The sequence below is a fragment of the Dermacentor andersoni genome, chromosome 1, assembly GCF_023375885.2.
Source record: "Dermacentor andersoni chromosome 1, qqDerAnde1_hic_scaffold, whole genome shotgun sequence".
Lineage (NCBI taxonomy): Eukaryota > Metazoa > Arthropoda > Arachnida > Ixodida > Ixodidae > Dermacentor > Dermacentor andersoni.
The window spans coordinates 330,316,366-330,337,218 of NC_092814.1; the positions used below are offsets into that span (position 1 = coordinate 330,316,366).

General features: G+C 44.6%; 1 protein-coding gene across 1 annotated transcript in view; it reads left to right on the forward strand.

Moving 5' to 3' along the window:
• The window catches only part of LOC126516691 (rab-like protein 6), a 90,279-nt gene that overhangs the window by 61,854 nt on the left and 7,572 nt on the right, over positions 1 to 20,853 (forward strand). Inside the window, exons 11-14 of the mRNA XM_050166786.3 lie at positions 1,302 to 1,473; positions 3,563 to 3,741; positions 11,132 to 11,166; positions 17,810 to 17,951. Coding sequence (XP_050022743.2) covers positions 1,302 to 1,473; positions 3,563 to 3,741; positions 11,132 to 11,166; positions 17,810 to 17,951 — 528 coding nt within the window. The remainder of the gene's footprint in view (positions 1 to 1,301; positions 1,474 to 3,562; positions 3,742 to 11,131; positions 11,167 to 17,809; positions 17,952 to 20,853) is intronic.

The window sequence follows — 20,853 nt, forward strand, 5'->3', positions numbered from 1 at the left end:
ACAATAGGAACAGGAAGAAACTAGGAATAGGAAAATTAAATTTCTTTGTGCCATTAAAATGTTACCTGAAATCTGCAAAAGCATCAATGCTTTTCTGAAGTAATAAAATTCTTATTCTGGGACCGCTACATATTCTCTTTCAAGTCAGCACAGTGCAAGCACAGGTTTGCATTCTTTTGCCAGCTTTCTTTCTTTTTTTTTTCATTTCCTTTTTCTCTTCTTTTCCAGCACACATCTGTTTTTTATAAGTTGTCTCAACACATACGGTAGCATGCCATAAGCGATGCCATATTTACACAGCTAAAATGATACAGTACAATCTTCTAGGCTGTCTTATGCAGTAGTTCACAAAATGCCATTGTAGAACAAGCATACTCAAAAGGTATTTACTTCAGTAGCTACAGTATTTTATTTAGTAGCTGTGGTAATCTAATTGTAGAGCTGAAATATGTTGAAAACTACTGATTCTGCAAACTACTCTTTTTTTGCAAGCTCTTGCGTTGCCTCATTTTGCTACTTGTTTGATGCTTCATTGGACAGCATACTTTGACTGGATTTTTAAAGGGCTGCTCTTGAAGTATGAATGGGGTGAAAAAGGTATGAGTGAGTTCGTGTATTGTTAATGATTGATGCAGGTGGCTACACATGATGACCTTGTCTTTATTCAGCCATTAAAGAAGGGGCAGTGGCTTTGGGACCTTTCAAATCTACAACTTTGGAACATTTGCCCGAAGCCATGCCTAATAGATGTTGCTCAAAGAAAGCCCTGAACAAGTATTTGTGATGTGGGCACAGGAGAGTAGCCACTGGTGATTTCAGTAATCGCAGCCTCACAACTGTAAACTTTCTTAATGAACATTGTTTGCTACTGATCACTGCTATTAAGCTTAATGACCTAACAGAATTTGGTGCGACCAAAAATTAGGCTATGAGAAGTCATCCAACCACACAAACAAAGCTTGGCAGCAATGTCTGCAGTGTGGCATGCGCAGTCTGTATCCAAAGAAGTCATTGAAATGTCACATGACACCTTAGATTTGATTTCTGTGGGACATGTTACAGTGCCATAGGGAAATCCAAAAAAAAAAAAATGGGTCACCAACTGTAAGTTTGTTGAACCTTGAAATATCTCTCAACCAAAGTTTAAGCCGAAATTATCCGGGTATTTTACTTCTGCATACCTGACATGTGTGACCTATTGTTACCGTGTGACCATGCGACCTATGTGACTGTGATTAGTAAGCAAGAGTTTCCAACAAATGCAGTCAACTAATGCAATGACTTTTCTGTCTCTTTCACAGTGGTGCAAGCTGACGTGCATGTGCCGCCACCAATGAGCTCTTCAGCCATGGCTGTTCACAATGTTGATGACTTCGTGCCAGATGGTGATGCCAGCTTCAACAGCTTTTTAGAAGAACGTGATGCTGACACTGGTGCTGCTGCATCATCTGCCCTTGACGACGAAAGTGTCAGGTGAACACTGCGCACAATTCATTGGATTTATAAACTCTATTTAAGTACCGTATAAACCAGAATATAAGTTGAGATAGTTTCTTGAATAAAGCAGGCTAAAGTCATCTCTCGTCTTAATATAGCAGTGTTTGGTAGAATGTGAGTGATCTGGCAACCTACAGCATGCATGTTGGTGAATGCATAGTTAAAGTATAGTTAAACCCGTATTCAATTCCAAGTGTTATTCCTGGCATTTTTCTTTCTTGTCACTGTGTCTTATTGTGTGCGCTCTTCCGATGGCCCTCGTGTGTGATGTTTTTTTGTCTGGTGAGCGATGAGTAGTGGCACATGGAGACAACCTTCAGCGGCATTTAAGACAACAGTTGTAAATTTTGCCAAAGCTAATGGCAACATGGCTGCTCAGCATCATTATGATGTTTCTGAAACAAGCGTGTGATATTGGTGGGCACAAAAAGGAAAACTGTTGTTGTGCAACCCATGTAAAATGTTGCTTCATGGGCATCGTGCAGTGCATCCACACCTTGAGGATGCACTTTCAGATTGTGTGGGAGCTTCGTGTGAGGCCGCTACTGGTGACAGTACCATGGTGAAAATAAACAAGTTTTGGTGATGTTTTTATGTTTTCTTTTTTCTTTCACTTTTTTTCACTGCAAGGTAAGGGGTCGACTTATATTTTCGTATTTTCACTGGACCTATGTTCCGTTTTTTACTGTACCAACTTTTGAGCTGGGTAGTGGTCAGGGCAGGTTGCTAAATTTTCATGTGCTGAGATTTGTTGCGTACTCCGGGGTAGTGTATTGTACTGCTGCCGAGTTGTAGCGGCGCCTGCCTATCGAAGCTCTACCAACGTTACTTATTGGGTAGCGTGGCGTTGTCAGCGGGCTGCAGGCATCCGGTAGACCATGGCGACCAAGCAAGGGCGGGACGATTTCTAGTGCGGAACTTGCACGGTTTATTCAAAGGTAGATGAAAGATGATGAGAAGAGAATGAAATGATCAAAAGTACATTTCGGAGCCCCTTAAATAGGCTCTCTACAATCGTGGGAGAAATCGCTTCCGTCGACGTCACGTGACCGGCACAGAAAGATTAAGAGGGCCCCTCCTCCTCTGGTTATACCGAGCCTGCTGCAAGGAGGAGGGCGTCCCGCCTCCTGGAATTGTAGACGCTTGTCAGTCTCTTTTGCACGTTGCTGGTTCGTGGAAGTTCTCCTGTAGAGTTTGACTGTTCGAGGAAGGGGTCCCTTTAAAGTCGCACACACACACACAAAAGAGGCCTGTAAACACTGCGGGGCTTCCGCCACACCGGCGGACACTCGAAATGGTCATGGCGAATTGGAAGTCACGCTTAATTTCAACGAGGCAAGGTGTGTGAAGGTCGGGTGAGAGAAATTCCTTTCTGCACATGGTGCTGGATGCCAACCGTAGCAGGAGCAGTCACGCCTCATTTCGACGAGGCATGACGAGAGAAGGTCGGGTGAAATTCCTTTCTGCACGTGGTGCCAGATGCCAACCATAACAGATTGTAGGGCATAATCAAGAACCTCCACATGGTCAAATTTAATCTAGAGTTCACCACCACGGTATAGCCAAGGTATAGCTTTATGGCATTGAATACAAATTGGTCAATCAAGTCTGAGCTGGTAAGCAGCTGGTCAAAAAGAGTTATAGTTTTTTTAATTGTTCTAGTTGGTGGACTTGTGCCACCATGAAATTTTTCCACATGGCATAAAAATGACAGCGGATTCAGTACATAACCTACCTGGCGATAAGTTGTTTTATGGATCACATGGAATGATTGTGGCTGTTTTTCAATTTATAGTAGTGCACTGTAGGTGCTGCTACAGCTGCCACTTCAAACTTGCATGCCTTGAAAAGAGAGGTTAAAATTTCAATTGCCTTACTGGTGGTGTTATGTGTTTTTTTTTAATTACAGTTGCAGCATTATTTGCTTCCAGCTAATTATTTCGTTGTTGCAAGTTGTTTGTCTGGCCTGCAAAAGTGCAGAGTAGTACCAAATTGTTGCAGCTGTCAGTAGCATTCCAAGCCAGCTAAATAACAAGCCTACCTTCGTGGATTCTTTTGCTTTCAGCGATGAGGATGACTCTGGTGGCAACCCTCTGGTCACTGGATTCCAGGACGATGTAGACCCTGAGGACTTTCGTCCAGGTCGGGCAGCTGGTGACTTGCCAGCTTCTGTGGTGCCTGTGAGCCACAGAGACTCCCAAGATGAAGAAGATGCTTTGTGTGGGGTTAGCAACAGCGCACGAGGTGAGGTGTTTTAAGGTAGTCTGCAAGAATTGGTGAAATTTGGAGGCTGGTTGAAAAATAAAACTTGCGATTCGCTGATGATATTGCCTTGCTTAGTAACTCAGGGGACCAATTGCAATGCATGTTCACTGACCTGGAGAGGCAAAGCAGAAGGGTGGGTCTAAAACTACAGAAAACTACAGAAAACTAAAATAATCTTCAACAGTCTCAGAAGAGAACAGCAGTTTACGATAGGCAGCAAGGCACTGGAAGTGGTAAGGAAATCCATCTACTTAGGGCAGGTAGTGACCGCGGATCCGGATCACGAGAATGAAATAATCAAAAGAATAAGAATGGACTGGGGTGTGTTTGGCAGGCATTCTCAGATCATGAACAGCAGGTTGACATTATCCCTCAAGAGAAAAGTGTATAACAGCTGTGTCTTACCAGTATTCACGTTCGGGGCAGAAGCCTGGAGGCTTACGAAAAGGGTTCTACTTAAATTGAGGACGACGCAACGAGCTATGGAAAGAAGAATGATGGGTGTAACACTAAGGGGGATAAGAAAAGAGCAGATTGGGTGAGGGAACAAACACGAGTTGATGACATCTTAGTTAAAATCAAGAAAGAGAAATGGGCATGGGCAGGACATGTAAGGAGGAGGGAAGGAAACCGATGGTCATTAAGCGTTACAGACTGGATTCCAAGAGAAGGGAAGCATAGCAGGGGGCGGCCGAAAGTAAGGTGGGCGGATGAGATTAAGAAGTTTGCAGGGACAACATTGCCACAATTGGCACATGACCGGGGTAGTTGGAGAAGTATGGGAGAGGCCTTTGCCCTGCAGTGGGCGTAGCCAGGCTGATGATGAAAAAAAAAAGGGCTTGAATGAAAACTGGACACAGTACAAAGGTATGGGGGGCTGGAAAAGAATGTTAAAGGGCCCCAAACCACTCTGAGCTCGAAGGTGAGCAAGTGGCTTCACTCTCGCCTAATAATGTACAGGTTTTACTCTGCTGACATCACATGCATGACCCTGTTGGCCTCATGGCATGTGAAGAAAGGACCAGAAAAGGCCAGTGAAGAGTATGCAATTATTTTTTTTAATTATCAAAAGTGGTCTTGGGGCCCTTAAAGGAGTGGGATTAGAGAAGCTCAGATTAGAGAAGAGAGTTTGTGATATGATAGTTGAAATTTAATTAAAGGATTTCACTTTTGCAACACACAATGCACAGGGCCGATAACTAGAGGCCTTTTAGAACACTTGGTTGGGTACCAAGGTACGATTTCCAGATGGAATTAAGAAATTGCGGAATTCGCAGTTATTGGAAGGGCACAGTTGGTACAAGGACAGGGTTAATTGGAGTGCAGAGTGAGAGGCCTCTGTCCTGCAGTGTGATTGCCATGGAGAAGTCAGAGTATATGCCTGCTGATGATTATTATGGTAATGCATGCATAGTTTAGAATATTTCTGCAGGCTGTGCTATAGCTTAGCAGTTTTGGTACCTAATTTGAGATGGAAAAGAGCCATAATTCCAGGCTTCATGTCAGTCAATAACCTGCAGTGTGTGGTGAACTAGTGCTCATCCACAATGATAAAACAGAGAGAGACATTGGCCTAGATTTCATTGGATCATATTTACATTACCATTGCTTGGTGCACTGGTAATATGGCAGCTTGTGTTAACACTTCACGGGTGTATGACAGTGGTTGCTGCTCCTCCTCTACAGTGCAACTTACTGTGTGGGCAAGCTGGTAACGTAGCATCTCTTGCACGTCAGCAAAGTGAATTTTCATTTGAATGTTTGTTGGTCTTTTCCTTTGCTTGCTGACTTTAGCAGACAGCAGTAAAGCCTTGTGACTTCTTGTGCTTTACTTGAAGTTCCTTGTTTTCAGTCTTCATTTTTTGAAAACTCCCGAACAGAACTAATGAATTGCCACAATATTCTGTTGCTTAGACTATGCAGAAAGAAGTTGCGACTAGGGTTCCTTTGCCAGCTTCTTACTAGCGAGACCCCTCTAACTCTACCCATAAGACCACATTCAACATCATCCTCAAAATGCCTTGAGATGCTGGTTTGCTAGAACCGGCACATTTAACTGCTCATTTCCATCTCGAAATATTGCTGACTTGAATTCTTCAGATGCTTCATCATGCCATGTTACTCATTGATGATGATCTAAACATTATTTTTGCCTGCTCTTGTTCATGTGTTTAAGTTTGTGCCCTCCCTGCATAGGCCTCTGATCTTCATTATGTACTAAATAACAAAATAAATAAACGAATAATCTTACTTGGAAATATTCAAAAGTAAGCTATATGAAAGTGCTATTGTTCATACTTCAAAGAAATATGAAAAACGCATGTGAATGAGGCTGACAGTTTAGTAAAATACAAACGTAATTGAATGGCAAGAATGGTTAATGCTTTGAAAGGCACAGCAAATTGTTGACAGCTAATGCAGTTACCCACTGCCTGTTCGACTAAAACAATCTGTAAAGCCACTACAATTGCTCATAGTTATACCACTCGTCATTTAGATGAGCATAAAATGGACATTCTAGTGAGAAATTCACTGAAAAGTCCTCTGCCACAATGTGGTCTGCTGGTGTAAAACCAATGTAGTTGGTGTTTCTGGTGTAGTGCATTTTAACAAGATATAGGGAGCCTCCTTTTACATTACAAAAATATGGTGCTCATCTTAAGACATTTTTGGCAGAGGCACTACACCTATAGTATCATGCCAATCCTGTAGCTAGGCTAATCTCTCCAGCTACCATAAATTTTCTGTCTGTTGGCAAAGCTTACGTGTCCTGGATATGAAGCCAATGTCATTAGGAAAAAATCATGGGTGCATTATCGTCAGAAAAATCGTAATAATACAGTGCTGTATGCACATTAGCAAAGTTTATTGACAAATCAGAAAGCAGTTGCACACATCTTGCTTGGAACATTGACTATCTGCTGCCTGTATACATGCATTTATTTCAGATTAGCTCTCTGATTGCTCTATGTTGGCAAATATTACATGTCCTGGATGACCATGCACCCAAGATTATTTTGAATGACTTGGGCTTCCTATTCATGGCATGTAAGCTTTGCCAGCAGAGAGAATCGGCAATTACTGTCTTGTATGTGTCAGTTCTCCATAATGTGAAGGACAAGAGGGGTGTGCTGCAAGTGCTTCTCAGCCTGATTTTGGCTTATCAGGACATAAACACGCAGTCACTATATAAATATGCCGTATGTCTTTCTCCTACGTAGGAAAATTTATGGGGCACAGGGTTGCGCCGGAAGAATGGTGATGTAAGCATTATGTGTGCCCTTGGCCCTGATATGGGAGAAAGCAGAGGAGGAATGTTGCTAGCAGGAACTGGTGAAAGGAATCGGAGAGAGCCTCTGCTGCGGGGATCGTAGCTCACTTGCTTATATGGCCTCACAACATTTCATTTGCTTCCATCTCTACTATTAATAAAATCTTTTCTAAAGTTCTTGTGGTAGAATGCTGCCCCGATGGTGCTTTACAACTTCTAATGGACAACGAAAATTTCCAGCACGGTGAGATGAGGGGCATTTTAAATTTTCCCCTAGCAAATAATGATTAACTAAAGTTTCGTGATGAAGTGACTGGAAAATAATTATGCCGTCGTGCTTCTGCATAACAAGCACTTTGTGTCATTGAAAGGACACTAAAGGCAAATACTAAGTCGATGTGGACTGTTTAAATGCCATTCCATAAAGCTTGCAACAGTTGTTTCGTGTCAAGGAAAGACTTAGTTTATGAGAAAATTGCATCCGAAGGGTCAGAATACCTTTATCACAATTCAAATCTCCCGCCACCCAACCAGGGAGTGGTGACATTGCATACGCCATCACCGCCCTTTTGCTGCTGTCGGTGAGTAAAACAGTACGTGACCGATGGCGGTATAGTTTTTTGCACAAAACGCAAATGCGCGGCCATGGAAAAACCGAGCCAAGACAGAGCGGTGGATTCGCCGCTGTAGCTGCTTTTGGCCAAGTGGCATGAACTGTTCGGGCATCCGCGACATCACAAGAAAGCATAATTCTCCGCTACTGGCAGTTTGTGCAAGTTTTGCATGCCAGCAAAACCAGCGCAGCACTACGTGATAACGAAACTACTGAAACTCAGAAAGTGTGGGTGGCGCAGAGTCTAGCGAAAACAAAACCTTTCGACCATCCGCGTCATTGTCAAGGGCAAATCCAATGAGTTCTTCCATCTAAAAATGAATTAGAACTGGACAAGTAGCATTTTCTTTCGTCTTTTAATGCAATACAATGATGTTTTTATAAGAAGTGGTTGAGTACTAGTGACAGAATGTAAATGAGGAGTGCCTTTGTCACCGGGAAATTACTTGAATGTCCCGGGTATTCATATCTGGCATTTACCTTAATTTCTCGATTACTAAGGCTCTGTTCACAATAACATTGGTGCCTTAGAGATTCTTGAGCACTAATCTCTCGCTTTAGCTTGATTTACTATTTGCCTTTAGTGCCCTTTAAAGGTGCTGCAGCAGGTCTAGCCATGTACTTAAAACTCAAGATCACCCTGACCTCTGATCTTGGGCTTAAGCTAGTGGCTCACTGTTTCAGCACAAAACACGAAGCCCTGAAAGCCTTGTATCTTATACCCCTGTCAAGCGGGCAAGTTAAGTGCAGTTACGGGGAGTGCACTTCGGGACCTTGAGTGACACTTTGGGCTACGAGTTGCCAAACGGAAAAACGGAGCTCACTCAAACTTAAAAAAAGAAAAAAAGTCACAGACCACATTCTTTAATAATGTACATTAAAAAGAAAAAAAACTTGTACAAGGTTGTTTTACATTGTGTTATAGATAAAAACAACCATAATGTATATTTTCTCAACAAAAAACAAAAATATTTTTATTATAATAGTGTTACAAGTCAATGCCGGCCAAGACAAATGTCTAGCCAATCCAGATCAACATTGTGGCATGCGACGAAACTGCATTTGATCCTGTTAAAACAGAATATAAGCGAGTTCTATTCTGATTATTTTGTTAAAAGCTGTTAAAGAACTAAAATGAACTTATGTCTCCTTTTTTCATGCATTACATTTTGTACCATTCAAACCGCTGGTGGCGAGGCTATGCACTCAGCAGCAACGTGCGTTTTGTCAACGCACTCCGACCTGAGTGCACTCTTCATCAAGTACACTCCACTGGCGGCGTTTATATTTGGCAAAGTGCATTTAAATCAAGTGACACTCTCCATAAGTGTACATAACTTGCCCGCTTGACCGGGGTATTAGCTTGAAGAAGTGCAATGATGGCCTGTGAGAATAAGGAGAGAGGGTTTGCCATCATATATGTCAAAGTATACCTCAATGCAAAGATTTTGCAATGTATTTTTGTTTTCTTTTTCATGACTGTCGAGACATTTTTGACCTTGCTGTGCGAGTTCTCAAACATTTGGCATCTTTCATTCTACTTTAAAACACAACTCCATACTGCCAGTAGTGCTCTGATTTTCGCTGACTGGGATAGTATTCAGTCGAATGCACTTGTAACAATATTCAAGTGCCACGAAAATTCCATTGTTATAACCGATAACTGTTATAACTGGGTTGCAAGAAAAAATAAACATAGGGGGATGGCAGAGCTGATGTGGGAAAACTATATAGGTGGGGAGGCCAGTGCCCCTCCCCAACGCCTTCCTCTGCCTGGCTGCTGATTGTGTTCATTCGTTTTAACTGCTTTCTGGGCACTCCGATCGCGTGTAACGAGCCGCGGCTGTCGGTATTAAAGTATGGCACTGCTATAACAAGTGCAAATGGGTGTCACGGGTGGCAAGCGATATGCGAGCACCACCGAAGCATCGCTTTGGTGGCTCCAAAAGGGGCCTTTTAAAAATTGCGAGAAGGCTGCTGTGGCAGCCTGTCGGCTTGAGAAATCCAGAAGAAACGCTGAGGAGAAATCGCCACATACTTTTTACTGGCTTTCACGAGAAAAGCCTATGTCCGTCAGCCATGCATGCTTTACGCGAAGCTTGCCGACATCCTTCTCCAAGGCATCCAAGTGTTCCATGTTGTGCAATGGAAGGTTCCTCATGAAAACGAAGCCCCAGAGGGACTGAATGTGTGACTGAATCATCTGTAGGGCCTCCTGTAAGGACAACATTGAGGCAGCCTGCCCTACCACGTGATCACTGCTGTCGCCGCCGTCGCTATCTGATGCAAGCACGTCCGTGACGATCGTCTCATCGGTTAGAAGCACTTAGTTTCCAAGTCTATAGCCATGTGCTTTATATTCACCGGAAACGTTGTGCATTGCCGATGATCATCGGGCGGATCAGCTATCTTCTGTTTCGGCGGCGAGTCAAGCGAAGCTGAGAAACTGCGTGGCCAGGAACGACTTCGACGCAACCAACAAAGACAAACTCGAGCGATTAAGCTTTTCACAGAACTGCGCGGAATGAGGAGCCAGCGAGCAACATGCGAGCAATCTGCAAGTGGCACAGTTGGCGTGGTCCATTCGTGTTTCGGAGGGTGGGTAGGCATAGAGCTATGGGTGCAGCCCATTCGTGTTCGGAGGGGTCGAAGGGCGATGGGAGAGAGCCACGCGGAGATGACTGGAAAATGGGCGCGCGGCGGATGTTGGAGCAGTGGCCCATCGTGGATTGGCTCGAATTTCTCGTTTTCCTTTTTTTTTCTTTTCAAGGATTTCGCATTTCACTACCTTTCGGCTCGGACTTCATCATTATAACTGATAATGTGGCATCGGGGCATTGTAGTAAGTGGGTTATTTCACAATGGAAAACATACAAAAGTCAACGGTGCAGTAGCTTCTCATTGTTATAACCAATATATTGTTAAAACCGGTATTGTTATAAGTAGGTTCAACTGTAGTATTGGGGCAACCTCGTGCAGTGATTAACTGTGACTACATACACTATTGCAAGCTTTGATGGAGCTTCGGTTGCACTTACTTGTAGTAGTGTAGTTTAATTCCATAGTAGAATAGGTCCATAAATAACATGCTGACTGTGTTGGACAAAAGTCAGTTTTTTTTCTATCCCGTAGTCATACTTTTTAAGTTTTTACAAGAAAGTGAAATTTTTCAAAGGGCAATTTTTATTTCCAGTGGAACAAATATTATGATTGCTGTAGACAAGCCTCCTGTTCTCATTCCAGTAAAACTAAAATGGATACACTGGCTACAGTAGGGACAATGCATTTAGCTTTTACTGCTACACAAGATAATGATAATGTTGTAGAGCCAAGATTCGTGAAATGAAGCCTGAATCGGTTTCTAAGATTATAAGTGGGTAAATTGAGTTTTCATTAACAGATTATGTGCAAGTTTTTTCACTTTAATTGGTAGATTAGGCTACGCATTCACACCGGTAAAAGATATTTCTTTCAATTTGTTTCAGAGCCTTCAGAGGAATCATTTCTATCAAGGGAAGAGGTATGTCATCTATTGCTTTGTTATAAGCTGTGGTTTGGTGTGCTATCATTAGTTTGTAGATTGTTGCACTTGTAAAAAAAAAAAAGAAAAAAAAATGCAGGAAAAGCTGTCTGAAATGAATGGGTGCGCTGCACTTGTCAAAGCATTTTCAAGAAGCATGCCTTGCCTGGAAGGTAGTTCAGTCTTTATTTTTTTTTTGTTTCTTTCATAGCCACCATGTTCCATAAAGTGTTGTGGATAACTGTTCAGTGTTGGAACATGCTGTGTGAGCTCAAAGTACAGCCTATTGTGTACATTTGTGTGCTTGAGTGAATGGGACCACCTGCCTTCCTTTGTTTTTGAAGACAAGGTCTTCTTTGACGAGTGCAGACTGATTTGGGGTTTGTGGGATCTGGGTATCTAACCACCCTTGTCTCGTTAATTAGATGATATTGTTACGGTGAAGGGAACGCAGAAGTTGAATTGGACTAGACGAAGACGAAGTCTGGCAGTTGCCTGAACGCCATATACGCCAGTTGTAAATATACGTTATCTTACAATTGTGGGCCTGCTTTCTTCCTGCAACAATATGAGGCCTTCTAGTGCACATAGGACAATGAAAAAGACGGGAAAATGGTGCCTGGAACGAAAAAGATACAGCATGTTAGCACAGAGCTATGTACAGAACAGTAGTACATAATTAGCGAAGAAAGGCTGAAATGAAACCCAAATTCGCTCGATTAAACTACATGCACCTAAAACCGGAACCGGAAGTGTGGCTTTACTCAACGAAAAATGTGGGCCGGTCCTGGAGATAGTGCAGTCTAAGAAAAGTAAAGGTTAAGTAAAGGACTCTATGTAAAAGTAATATGGTACTAAAGCTGGGTGAGGAGAAGGGATGACTGCTACCCATTCTCCTCCGCCCGTTGCTAATAAATCTCTTAGCAAGGGGTGGACGTGCTGGGTTTCGACCACCCTGGAACTTCGGAGTCGCACTCCACCCCCCATCATGCCCGACAACGCATGCATTCCTCCAACTCCTTCAACGGTGCCGGCCACCTTGGTTTGTGCTGGTGCCTTGCGTCAGCGAGATCCCCCTATCTTCTCCGGCACAGATGACAAAGACGTTGAAGATTGGATCTCCTCTTATGAGCGAGTGAGTGCCCATAACCAGTGGGACGATGTTACCAAGTTGAGAAACGTCGCATTATATCTTACGGACGTTGCGAAACTATGGTTTCTAAACAATGAAGCCGACCTCACTTCGTGGTTGGTCTTCAAGACCAACTTTACCCAAGTTTTCGGTCAGCCAGCAGTACGAAAGCTTCGTGCAGAACAATGTTTGCGCACACGATTCCAAGAGGCCGGAGAGAACTTCGCGAGCTACATTGAAGACATTGTTGACCTTTGCAAACAGGTGAATGCGTCAATGTCAAAAGAGGAAAAGATCAAACATATAATGAAGGGTATACAGGACGATGCGTTTCAAATGTTATTAACGAAGAGTCCTCACACTGTCGCTGAAGTGATAGAATTGTGCCAGAGTTACGACGAGTTGCGCAGGCAACGGCTTCACACCCGACATCCCACTCCGCCCGCCGAGTCTCTGTCAAGCCTTGGAGTCGACAACCATGCTGTTTGTTCTGTTCATAAAAATTCAGGAATTCGTTCACACAGAGGTAGCCCGCCAGCTATCTTTGATATCTTCCAAGATATCAAAGATATCTAAGATATCAAAGATATTCAAGAGCAAGTATCTCAAGCTGTTCCTCCAGCCGCTGAGCAGACACCAGTCACTGCACCTCTCACTTACGCTGAAGCAGTTTCGCGATCTCGTCCACAAACGCTCTTGCCACCCTCTATGCATCGACCGCCGCCATTTTTGCTGCCATCTATGCCGCTTCTCGACCAACAGCATTTTTTTCCTATGCCGCTACCCGACCGACAGCATTTTTCGACTCCTCAACCACGACTCGGACCTTACCCCCACCAGTGGCGCACCTTCGATGACCGCCCAATATGTTTTGCTTGTAATGGTGCTGGTCACATGGCGCACCATTGTCGTCGTTGCATGCTTCCTCTTCGGAACATCCGGCGAGCGCCACCTTTCCCCACTCCGTTTTCCTCTTCACCTTCCAGCCTTCCTACCTCTTTCTTTTCCCCTGACCGCCCAACCGCCTCCACCCGCCGCTCACCATCTCCCCGTCGTCGCTCGCTTTCTCCGATGCGGCGCCGTCCCCTGTCCACCGAGCAGGAAAACTGATGGCTGCAGTTCCCGAGGCACGAACTGCGTCCATGTCGCAATGCCCAAGTCCTCGTCCCTCTCCAGCCAACGTAATTGAAGTGTCTGTCGAAGGAATCGCCGTCCTGGCACTTGTAAATACAGGAGCCACCATACCCGTAATTTCCGCCGAACTCTGCCACACACTACGAAAGGTTTTGAAGCCTCTCTCAGACTTCTCCCTTCAAATCGCGAACGCTCAAAATATAACACCTCTCGCTGCCTGTGCTGCTCGCGTCTTCATTCAAGGTCTACTGTATACCGTCGAATTTGTCGTGCAGCCCTCGGGTTCCCATGACATTATATTAGGCTGGGACTTCCTTGCAAATAATAACGCCATTATTGACTGCTGTCATGCCGAACTCGAACTTTCTGCACTTCCCGACCTTGAGACCACCGAAAACGGCCCTTCTAGTGCTAAACTGTTTGTGTCTGAAGACAATGCCGTCCCTCCACGCTCTTCCCTGCTTGTGCCCGTGCCATGCGCCGCTATTTCTGATGGCACAGTTCTCTTTATGCCCTCTGAGGTGTTCATTCGCCGCCAATGTTCTCCGCTGCCTTTTGCTCTCCTTACTCTTCGCAGTGGCGTCAGGAAAATGGTCGTCAACAATTCCACGGCCTGCCCTTTACCTTTATTTCATGGTGAATGCCTAGGCCTTGTTCAACCGGTCGACACCTTTTGCATCTTTGACGCTCCTGCCGTTTCTACTTCTGCGGACCTTGACGCACTTACTTGTGACCTTGCGGTTGATCACTCCTCGACGCTTTCCACTGCTCCATCAATGATGGAACGTCATCTTCAGAATGAAGCCAGCTTATCGCTGTCTTGCAGAAGTTAAGCGCTTCTTTCGACAGCCATGCTTCCGGTTTGGGCCGCACATCGACCGTTTTTCACCAGATAGATACCGGCAGTCATGCACCTTTACGGCAGCACCCTTACCGAGTATCCGCCTCTGAGCGCTGTGTCATTGACGACCAAGTTGCTGACATGCTCAAGTGTAGCGTTGTGCAGCCTTGCAACAGTTCAACGACCGGCATCACCGGTCGTTCTCGTTAAGAAAAAGGATGGCTTTATTCGATTCTGCGTCGACTACCGACGTCTGAACAAGATAACGCACAAGGACGTTTACCCGTTACCGCGCATCGACACCCTCGACTGTTTGCAGGGAGCGGAGTTCTTTTCTTCGCTGGATTTACGTTCCGGATACTGGCAAGTCCCTTTGGCACCATCTGATCGACCTAAAACAGCATTTGTAACACCTGATGGATTATACGAATTTATCGTAATGCCTTTCGGCCTGTGCAACGCTCCAGCCACTTTTGAGAGAATGATGGATAATATTTTACGCGGCCTTAAATGGAACACATGTCTATGCTTCCTGGATGACATAGTTGTCTTTTCTTTTGATTTCCAAACACATCTCAGCCGTCTCGAGCACGTTCTGAAATGCCTTGCTGATGCGGGACTTCAACTCAACTTAAAGAAATGTTGTTTCGGCGCCCGAAAGCTCACTATTCTTGGCCATGTTGTATCGCGAGACGGTGTCCTTCCAAATCCAGCCAAGCTCCGCGCTGTCACTGACTTTCCACAACCAAAGAAGTTAAAGGAGCTTCAAAGTTTTCTTGGTTTATGCTCGTATTTCCAACATTTCATTCGAAATTTCGCTTCCATAAGTGCATCCATGACAGCCCTTCTAAGTGGCGACAAAGAACTTTCCGCTTCATCGCCCGCCTGTGATGACGCCTTCACGAAATTATGCCACCTGCTAACCTCGCCACCTATGCTCCGCCACTTTGATCCTGCAGCCCCCACAGAGGTCCACACTGATGCCAGCGGCGTCGGACTCGGCGCCGTACTCTTGCATCGAAAAGCGGGGTTTGATGAATATGTTGTTGCTACGTGAGCCAAACTCTAACGAAGGCCAAGGCTAATTACTCTGTTACAGAGAAAGAGTGTTTAGCCATTATTTGGGCCCTTGGAAAATTCCATCCTTATTTGTATGGTCACCCTTTCGATGTCGTCACTGACCATCACACCCTTTGTTGGCTGTCTACCCTTAAGGACCCATCTGGCCGACTTGCTCGCTGGGCCCTTAAGCTACAGGAGTACGACATCCGCGTTCTCTACCGTTCCGGCCCCAAACACACGGACGCTCACGCCCTTTCCCGCTCGCCGGTCTCCGCTGACTGCACTTGCCTATCTGCCCTGGAGCCCACACTTGCATCTCATGCACTGCGCAACATGCCGTCGGAGCAGCGCAAGGATCCCTGGATCAGTTCTCTCATCAGCATCCTTTCTGATCCATCCATCTCTTCACTATCTCTCGCTCTTTGCCGCCAGGCTACCCACTTCTGCATTCGCGACGGCCTTCTTTATCGTCGTAATTACCTCTCTGACGGTCGCAAGTGGCTTCTAGGGATACCCGCACCTCTACCACTTGCTAACACATTTATTAGCAGCGGACACAGGCGAATGGGTAGCAGTCACAAGCGTTCGGCCAAGGACAGCAAATACGAGCTCATACCGGTATCGATGGTGCTGTGGTGCAGGCAAGCTACTCTTCTTTGTTACAATCGCATCAGTGGCAGTAAATTGTGGTATATCTGACACAACCGTCTCGCCTATTTACAAGAACCGGGAGAAGGTGCGGCAGCAGCTGCAGCAAGATTCTTCTTCGCTGTCACAAAAAACTATTTGTGCATCAAAGTACAGGGATGTAGACGTGGCACTCTTCAGATGGTTCCGAGAAGTGGTGGCTCAGAACAACCCAGTAAGTGGCCCCATGCTCCATCAGAAAGCTAGAGATGGTACTCTTTTAGGCCACAATGAGTTTAATCCATTTAATGGTTATATCCAGCAGTTCAATGACATGGCATCAGCTGTAAAGTTATCTGTGATGAAAGCAGGGATGGGAACGATGCATCCATCAAAGCCTGGCTCTGCTTAAATTTGAAGATCATGCTGTCAGCATAAGCGGACAGAGACATTTATAATGCCAACGAAGCTGGCACAGTTTATCATTTGCTGCCGAACCACACTCTCGTGCTGAGAGGCGAACCATGCTCTGGCTTGAAGGCTTCAAAGGAATGCATCAGTATTTTTCTGTGCAAGTATGGATGGCACTGACAAGCATCACCTGTTTGCCATTGGTAAATCAGCGATGCCACATTGCTTTAAGAAGTGGAGTGCTTGCCAGTGATGTGCAAAGCAAACAATAAAGCATGGATGACGCAAGAGATGTTTGCAAGTTGGCTGTGCAAGTTTCACAAAGACAGGGGGGCAGAGAAGCGACGGGCTGTGCTTATCGTTGACAGTTGCACAGTTCGTAATGTCGAGCCAAAGTTGGCTGCAGTCAACTTGGAATTTTTGCCAGCTAACAACACTGTTTAGCCCCTTGACCAATGCATCATCGCCACCCGTAAAGGTGCTCTACAAGAAACGCATTTACAAAAGGGTTTATGCAACAGCACGAGCCTCTGAAAGTGAATTTAAGGAATGCAGTCGGCATAGTGGTCAGTTCTTGGTGGCAATTGAAAGCGTGTGGCCCAGCCTTGTTTACAGCAACTTTGTTTCTGCAACAGGCACCTTTGAAGACTATGTCAATGCCTGTGAAAATGAGCTGGTTGTCTGTGAAGAAGCAAGCACTGACTATGCAATTGCCACAGCGGTGTGCAGTATTGTGAAGCTTGCGACAGAAGCTGTACGGGTCTGGCGATGAGGACGATGGAGACCATGCGCCAGATGTGTCGTGCAAAGAGGTGCTCGAATGCCTGGACAAAGTGAAAATGTACTGCATTTAAAACAGCTTGAGCAAAACTCGAAGTGCAGTAGAAAGACACCACCATACAAAAATCGCAGCATTCTTCGGTTGATGAGGCACTTGTGAAGACAGCTTACTTTTTGTGCATACGTAGTTGTGGATATTTATTTTTTTTGTATGTTTGAAAGGTGCCAAGAATTGTGTTTGAAAGGTAGGTTGCCTGTTTGGCATGTGCAAAAGCCTAAAAACACTGTTTTGGTTATATCGCAGTACTGCTTATAAGGCTCTGTGCGCAGTGACAAACGTATAGTGGTTAGCTGGAAGAGTAGTTCTGGTAATCGGAATATATGAACCGTGGTTAACCTCGTAACTGGCATTCTTTTGTTTTCACATCGGTATGCTGTGGCAGAGCAGTAGGTTAGGTACCCTTTAACAGGTGGTGTTGAGGTGAAACCTCAATTCTACGAGAAGGACCACCAGGTGTATATACTCCAAATTAAGTATGCTGTTTATTCTAAAACTAGGTTTTTCAGGGTGCAAAGCTCTTCACTCAATTTAAATGCTGGGTTTTTCAAATTCAGTACACACTAATTTTCATGATGGTTTGGGAAAAATGCTGCAGATAAGCCGAGAGGATCCTGATGGAACATCGTCACCAGCTGCTCCTGAGAATGTGCCAACAGAGCAGGCAACATTCTGGAGCATGCCCAGTGAGGACCTGAACTTTTTAGAGAAGAGGTACACTGGCCTTCCTCCACAGCTTGGTAAGTCGTCTGGCTAAGCATTTTCATGCTGTCATGCTGAGGCTTATCATAAAGGTCAAAATAGTATATTACCACTTGTAGCTTTGAGAAGTGAACCACATAAATTGATGTAACTTTTATTCTTCAAATGCAGGGATCTGCTGTGTAAAAGCTGTTAAGATGTGATGGTGTTTGTTAAAAGGGTTACCTGCTTATTTCATACAAGTAACGTAGGTGAGCATAGAACATCAGCAACCTCTTGATAAAAAGATCGTACTGAAATCCAATTGATACATATGATGGGTCCTGATGCACCTTTGAAACACCACCTTCCAGCGGGAATAACTGGCAACAAAAGGAAAATGTGGTGTCATTTTCTGGACTCTACTCAAACCAACTTAACTTAGCAAGCCACTGTGCACAAAAGCTACTTTTGTGTTTATTCCTTTCTGTTTGAGAATAGCTACTTAGGCGTGGTTGAAAAGGACCACATGCTTGCTTGGCTTGCTTCTTAGGCCATTAGTGGGCATTGGTAAAGATGGGTTATCACCTCCAGACATGTGGAAACAGCCCCAGTTTGTTCGTCCTGTTCATCGTTGGCATTGTAGATTTGCCTCGTAGTCATTGGCTGCTTGCTTGGACATCACCCCTTTGTCAGTATGACTGGGCGACGGGGCTGAGGGTCAAGTTTGAATCCGTTTTTCTTGCCGCTGCTTCTGCTGTGCTGCTGTGATGGGCTTCTTCTGGAGACTGGGCTTTTTGCGATACAAAAGAGCAGGCACGAATCGGAATACCACGTATGTGTTAATGGGTGGGGGAGGGTTCTTTTGCAGGCAGATTTCTCAACACAGATGGGTGCCTATTCAGCAAATTTTTGGGTATGCAGCTTTGTTAATGTGTAGAAACAGTCTGCGAAATCACAGGTGTCCCCTGTTTGCCTGCAGTGACCTACTACCGTATTTACTCGCATGATGATTGCACTCGTGTAATGATTGCACCTCTGAATTTTGTCGTCAAAATTCGATTCTTTTTCTTTCCTGTGTAATGATCGCACCCTGAACTTGTCACAGCGATATGTCGTGTGCCAAGTCTAGCTAATGATGATCGTGCTTGCCATCTGTCGAATACTACGCGAACGACTCTTGAAGACATACCAAGTGGTCTGCCTGCACCCAACATTCTTAAGCAGATGCCCCACTTCATTCCTTTCATCACTTTCCGCACTTCCATGAAAATAAAGCTACAACCAAACTTACCTCGGCTTTATTATTTGTAGGCTTCACAATGGTTTTGGTCAACAACAACAACAACATAAAGGGCACCTTTCGATTCTTCTCATCTGCACTCGTGGGTACACAACAAATCGCGAGCGACAACGATAGTGGCCACGTTTACACTGATATGTTAGATGTGTACCCTATTCATACGCCGACACTTGTAACGCAGCTAAGATATTTGCCCACCCTTAGCGGAAACATGCCATATTAGGATAGCAGTGAAGACAAATGCCGCAGTTTCCGCAGCATGCCCGTCATGTGTTTCTGTCACTGGCAGCTAAGGGCGCCCATCTCTGTTTCTGTCCCCTCAAAGAGTACATGGCTACATTATTGTCGCAAACTTGCCGATATTAACGATATTATTCATTACTGATACGGAAGAAATTGTCTCAATGCGCGTAATGTACTCACGAGAAGAAAAATAATTGCGTTTGGCGCGTTCGGCTTGCTCCACTGGCCGCCATTTTTGTTTTGGTGTCCCACAGTGACGGCGGCAGCTGCGTGCTTGTTATCCTGCAGCAAATGCGGGTTGAAAAAAGAAAATGTTTCTTTTCGTGGGAAATTTAAACCGCGTAATGATCGCACCCCTGAATTTGCGTCAATTTTTTTGCCAGAAAAGTGCGATCATTATGCGAGCAAATACAGTAATTTGTCTCTGTTCGCACAGTGTGGGCTGCCTTTTTCATGCCTCTTTGGTGGCCCTTCCGACGCCTGTCATGTTTCCTGCCTTCACAAAATTTGCACCCCTGCTCAGCCCATAGGGGGGGCCCAGGCTCCCCTCACCTCTCTTGTGTGTGTGCCTATGCGTGCAGCTGTAAAAAAATTGGGCAAAAAAAGTGCAATCCTTACTCTAGTATATACAGTATATCAGTTGCAGCAGGCACAGGTCGGATAAATTAGTGAATGTGGACGTGACTGAAGAAATTTGTTGGCATGGGCACTTTCCAAGAGCATCATTTTCATTCATTGTAAGATGCAAAATGACAGTGTCGATGTCAGTGCTAAGATACTATTAATGGATGACTTCTTTACCAGTGCCACCAATGTAGTGAATGCTATGTTACGGGAACAAGAAAACTGCAGTGTTTAGTAATATATCTCCACATAGTGTTATCCTGCTTTTAACCTGGTGTTTCGTAAATGGAAGTTTGTCGATCTAAGATGAAGTGCCATTTCGAAACTGCTCTGTGATGGCCTAATTACAGCCGTGTTTGATTCGTTGATGCTAAACACATCGTTATTTACACCAAGTGTTGTTTAATTTTGTTCAGTGATACTGTCTTAGTGGTGTATTGTGCTGTAGACTGTCCCAATTTTCGTTTCTGGTGGCTAGCATAGCATAGAAATGAAATGTGTATATGTATATGTCTTAGGCTAGGTTTGAAATGCAGTCGCTTTTCTTCAGTTTGGGCAGTGCGACTTGAGCAGCACAGGGTTTGTATTTTGCAGAGTACACTCTATCTAAACTGGACCTGTAAAGTAATTTCACTCCGAGTAGATTCTTTGTTTATTTTAGTATCAGTGTTGATGCTGCCTTGCATGGTTATTGTGAAATGTAGCACTCATTGTTGAAAGCTTGCTGTCTTTTAAAAAAAGCTTACTAACTGTACTTATCTGATAAGTAAAGCAGATCATAGAGACTTTCA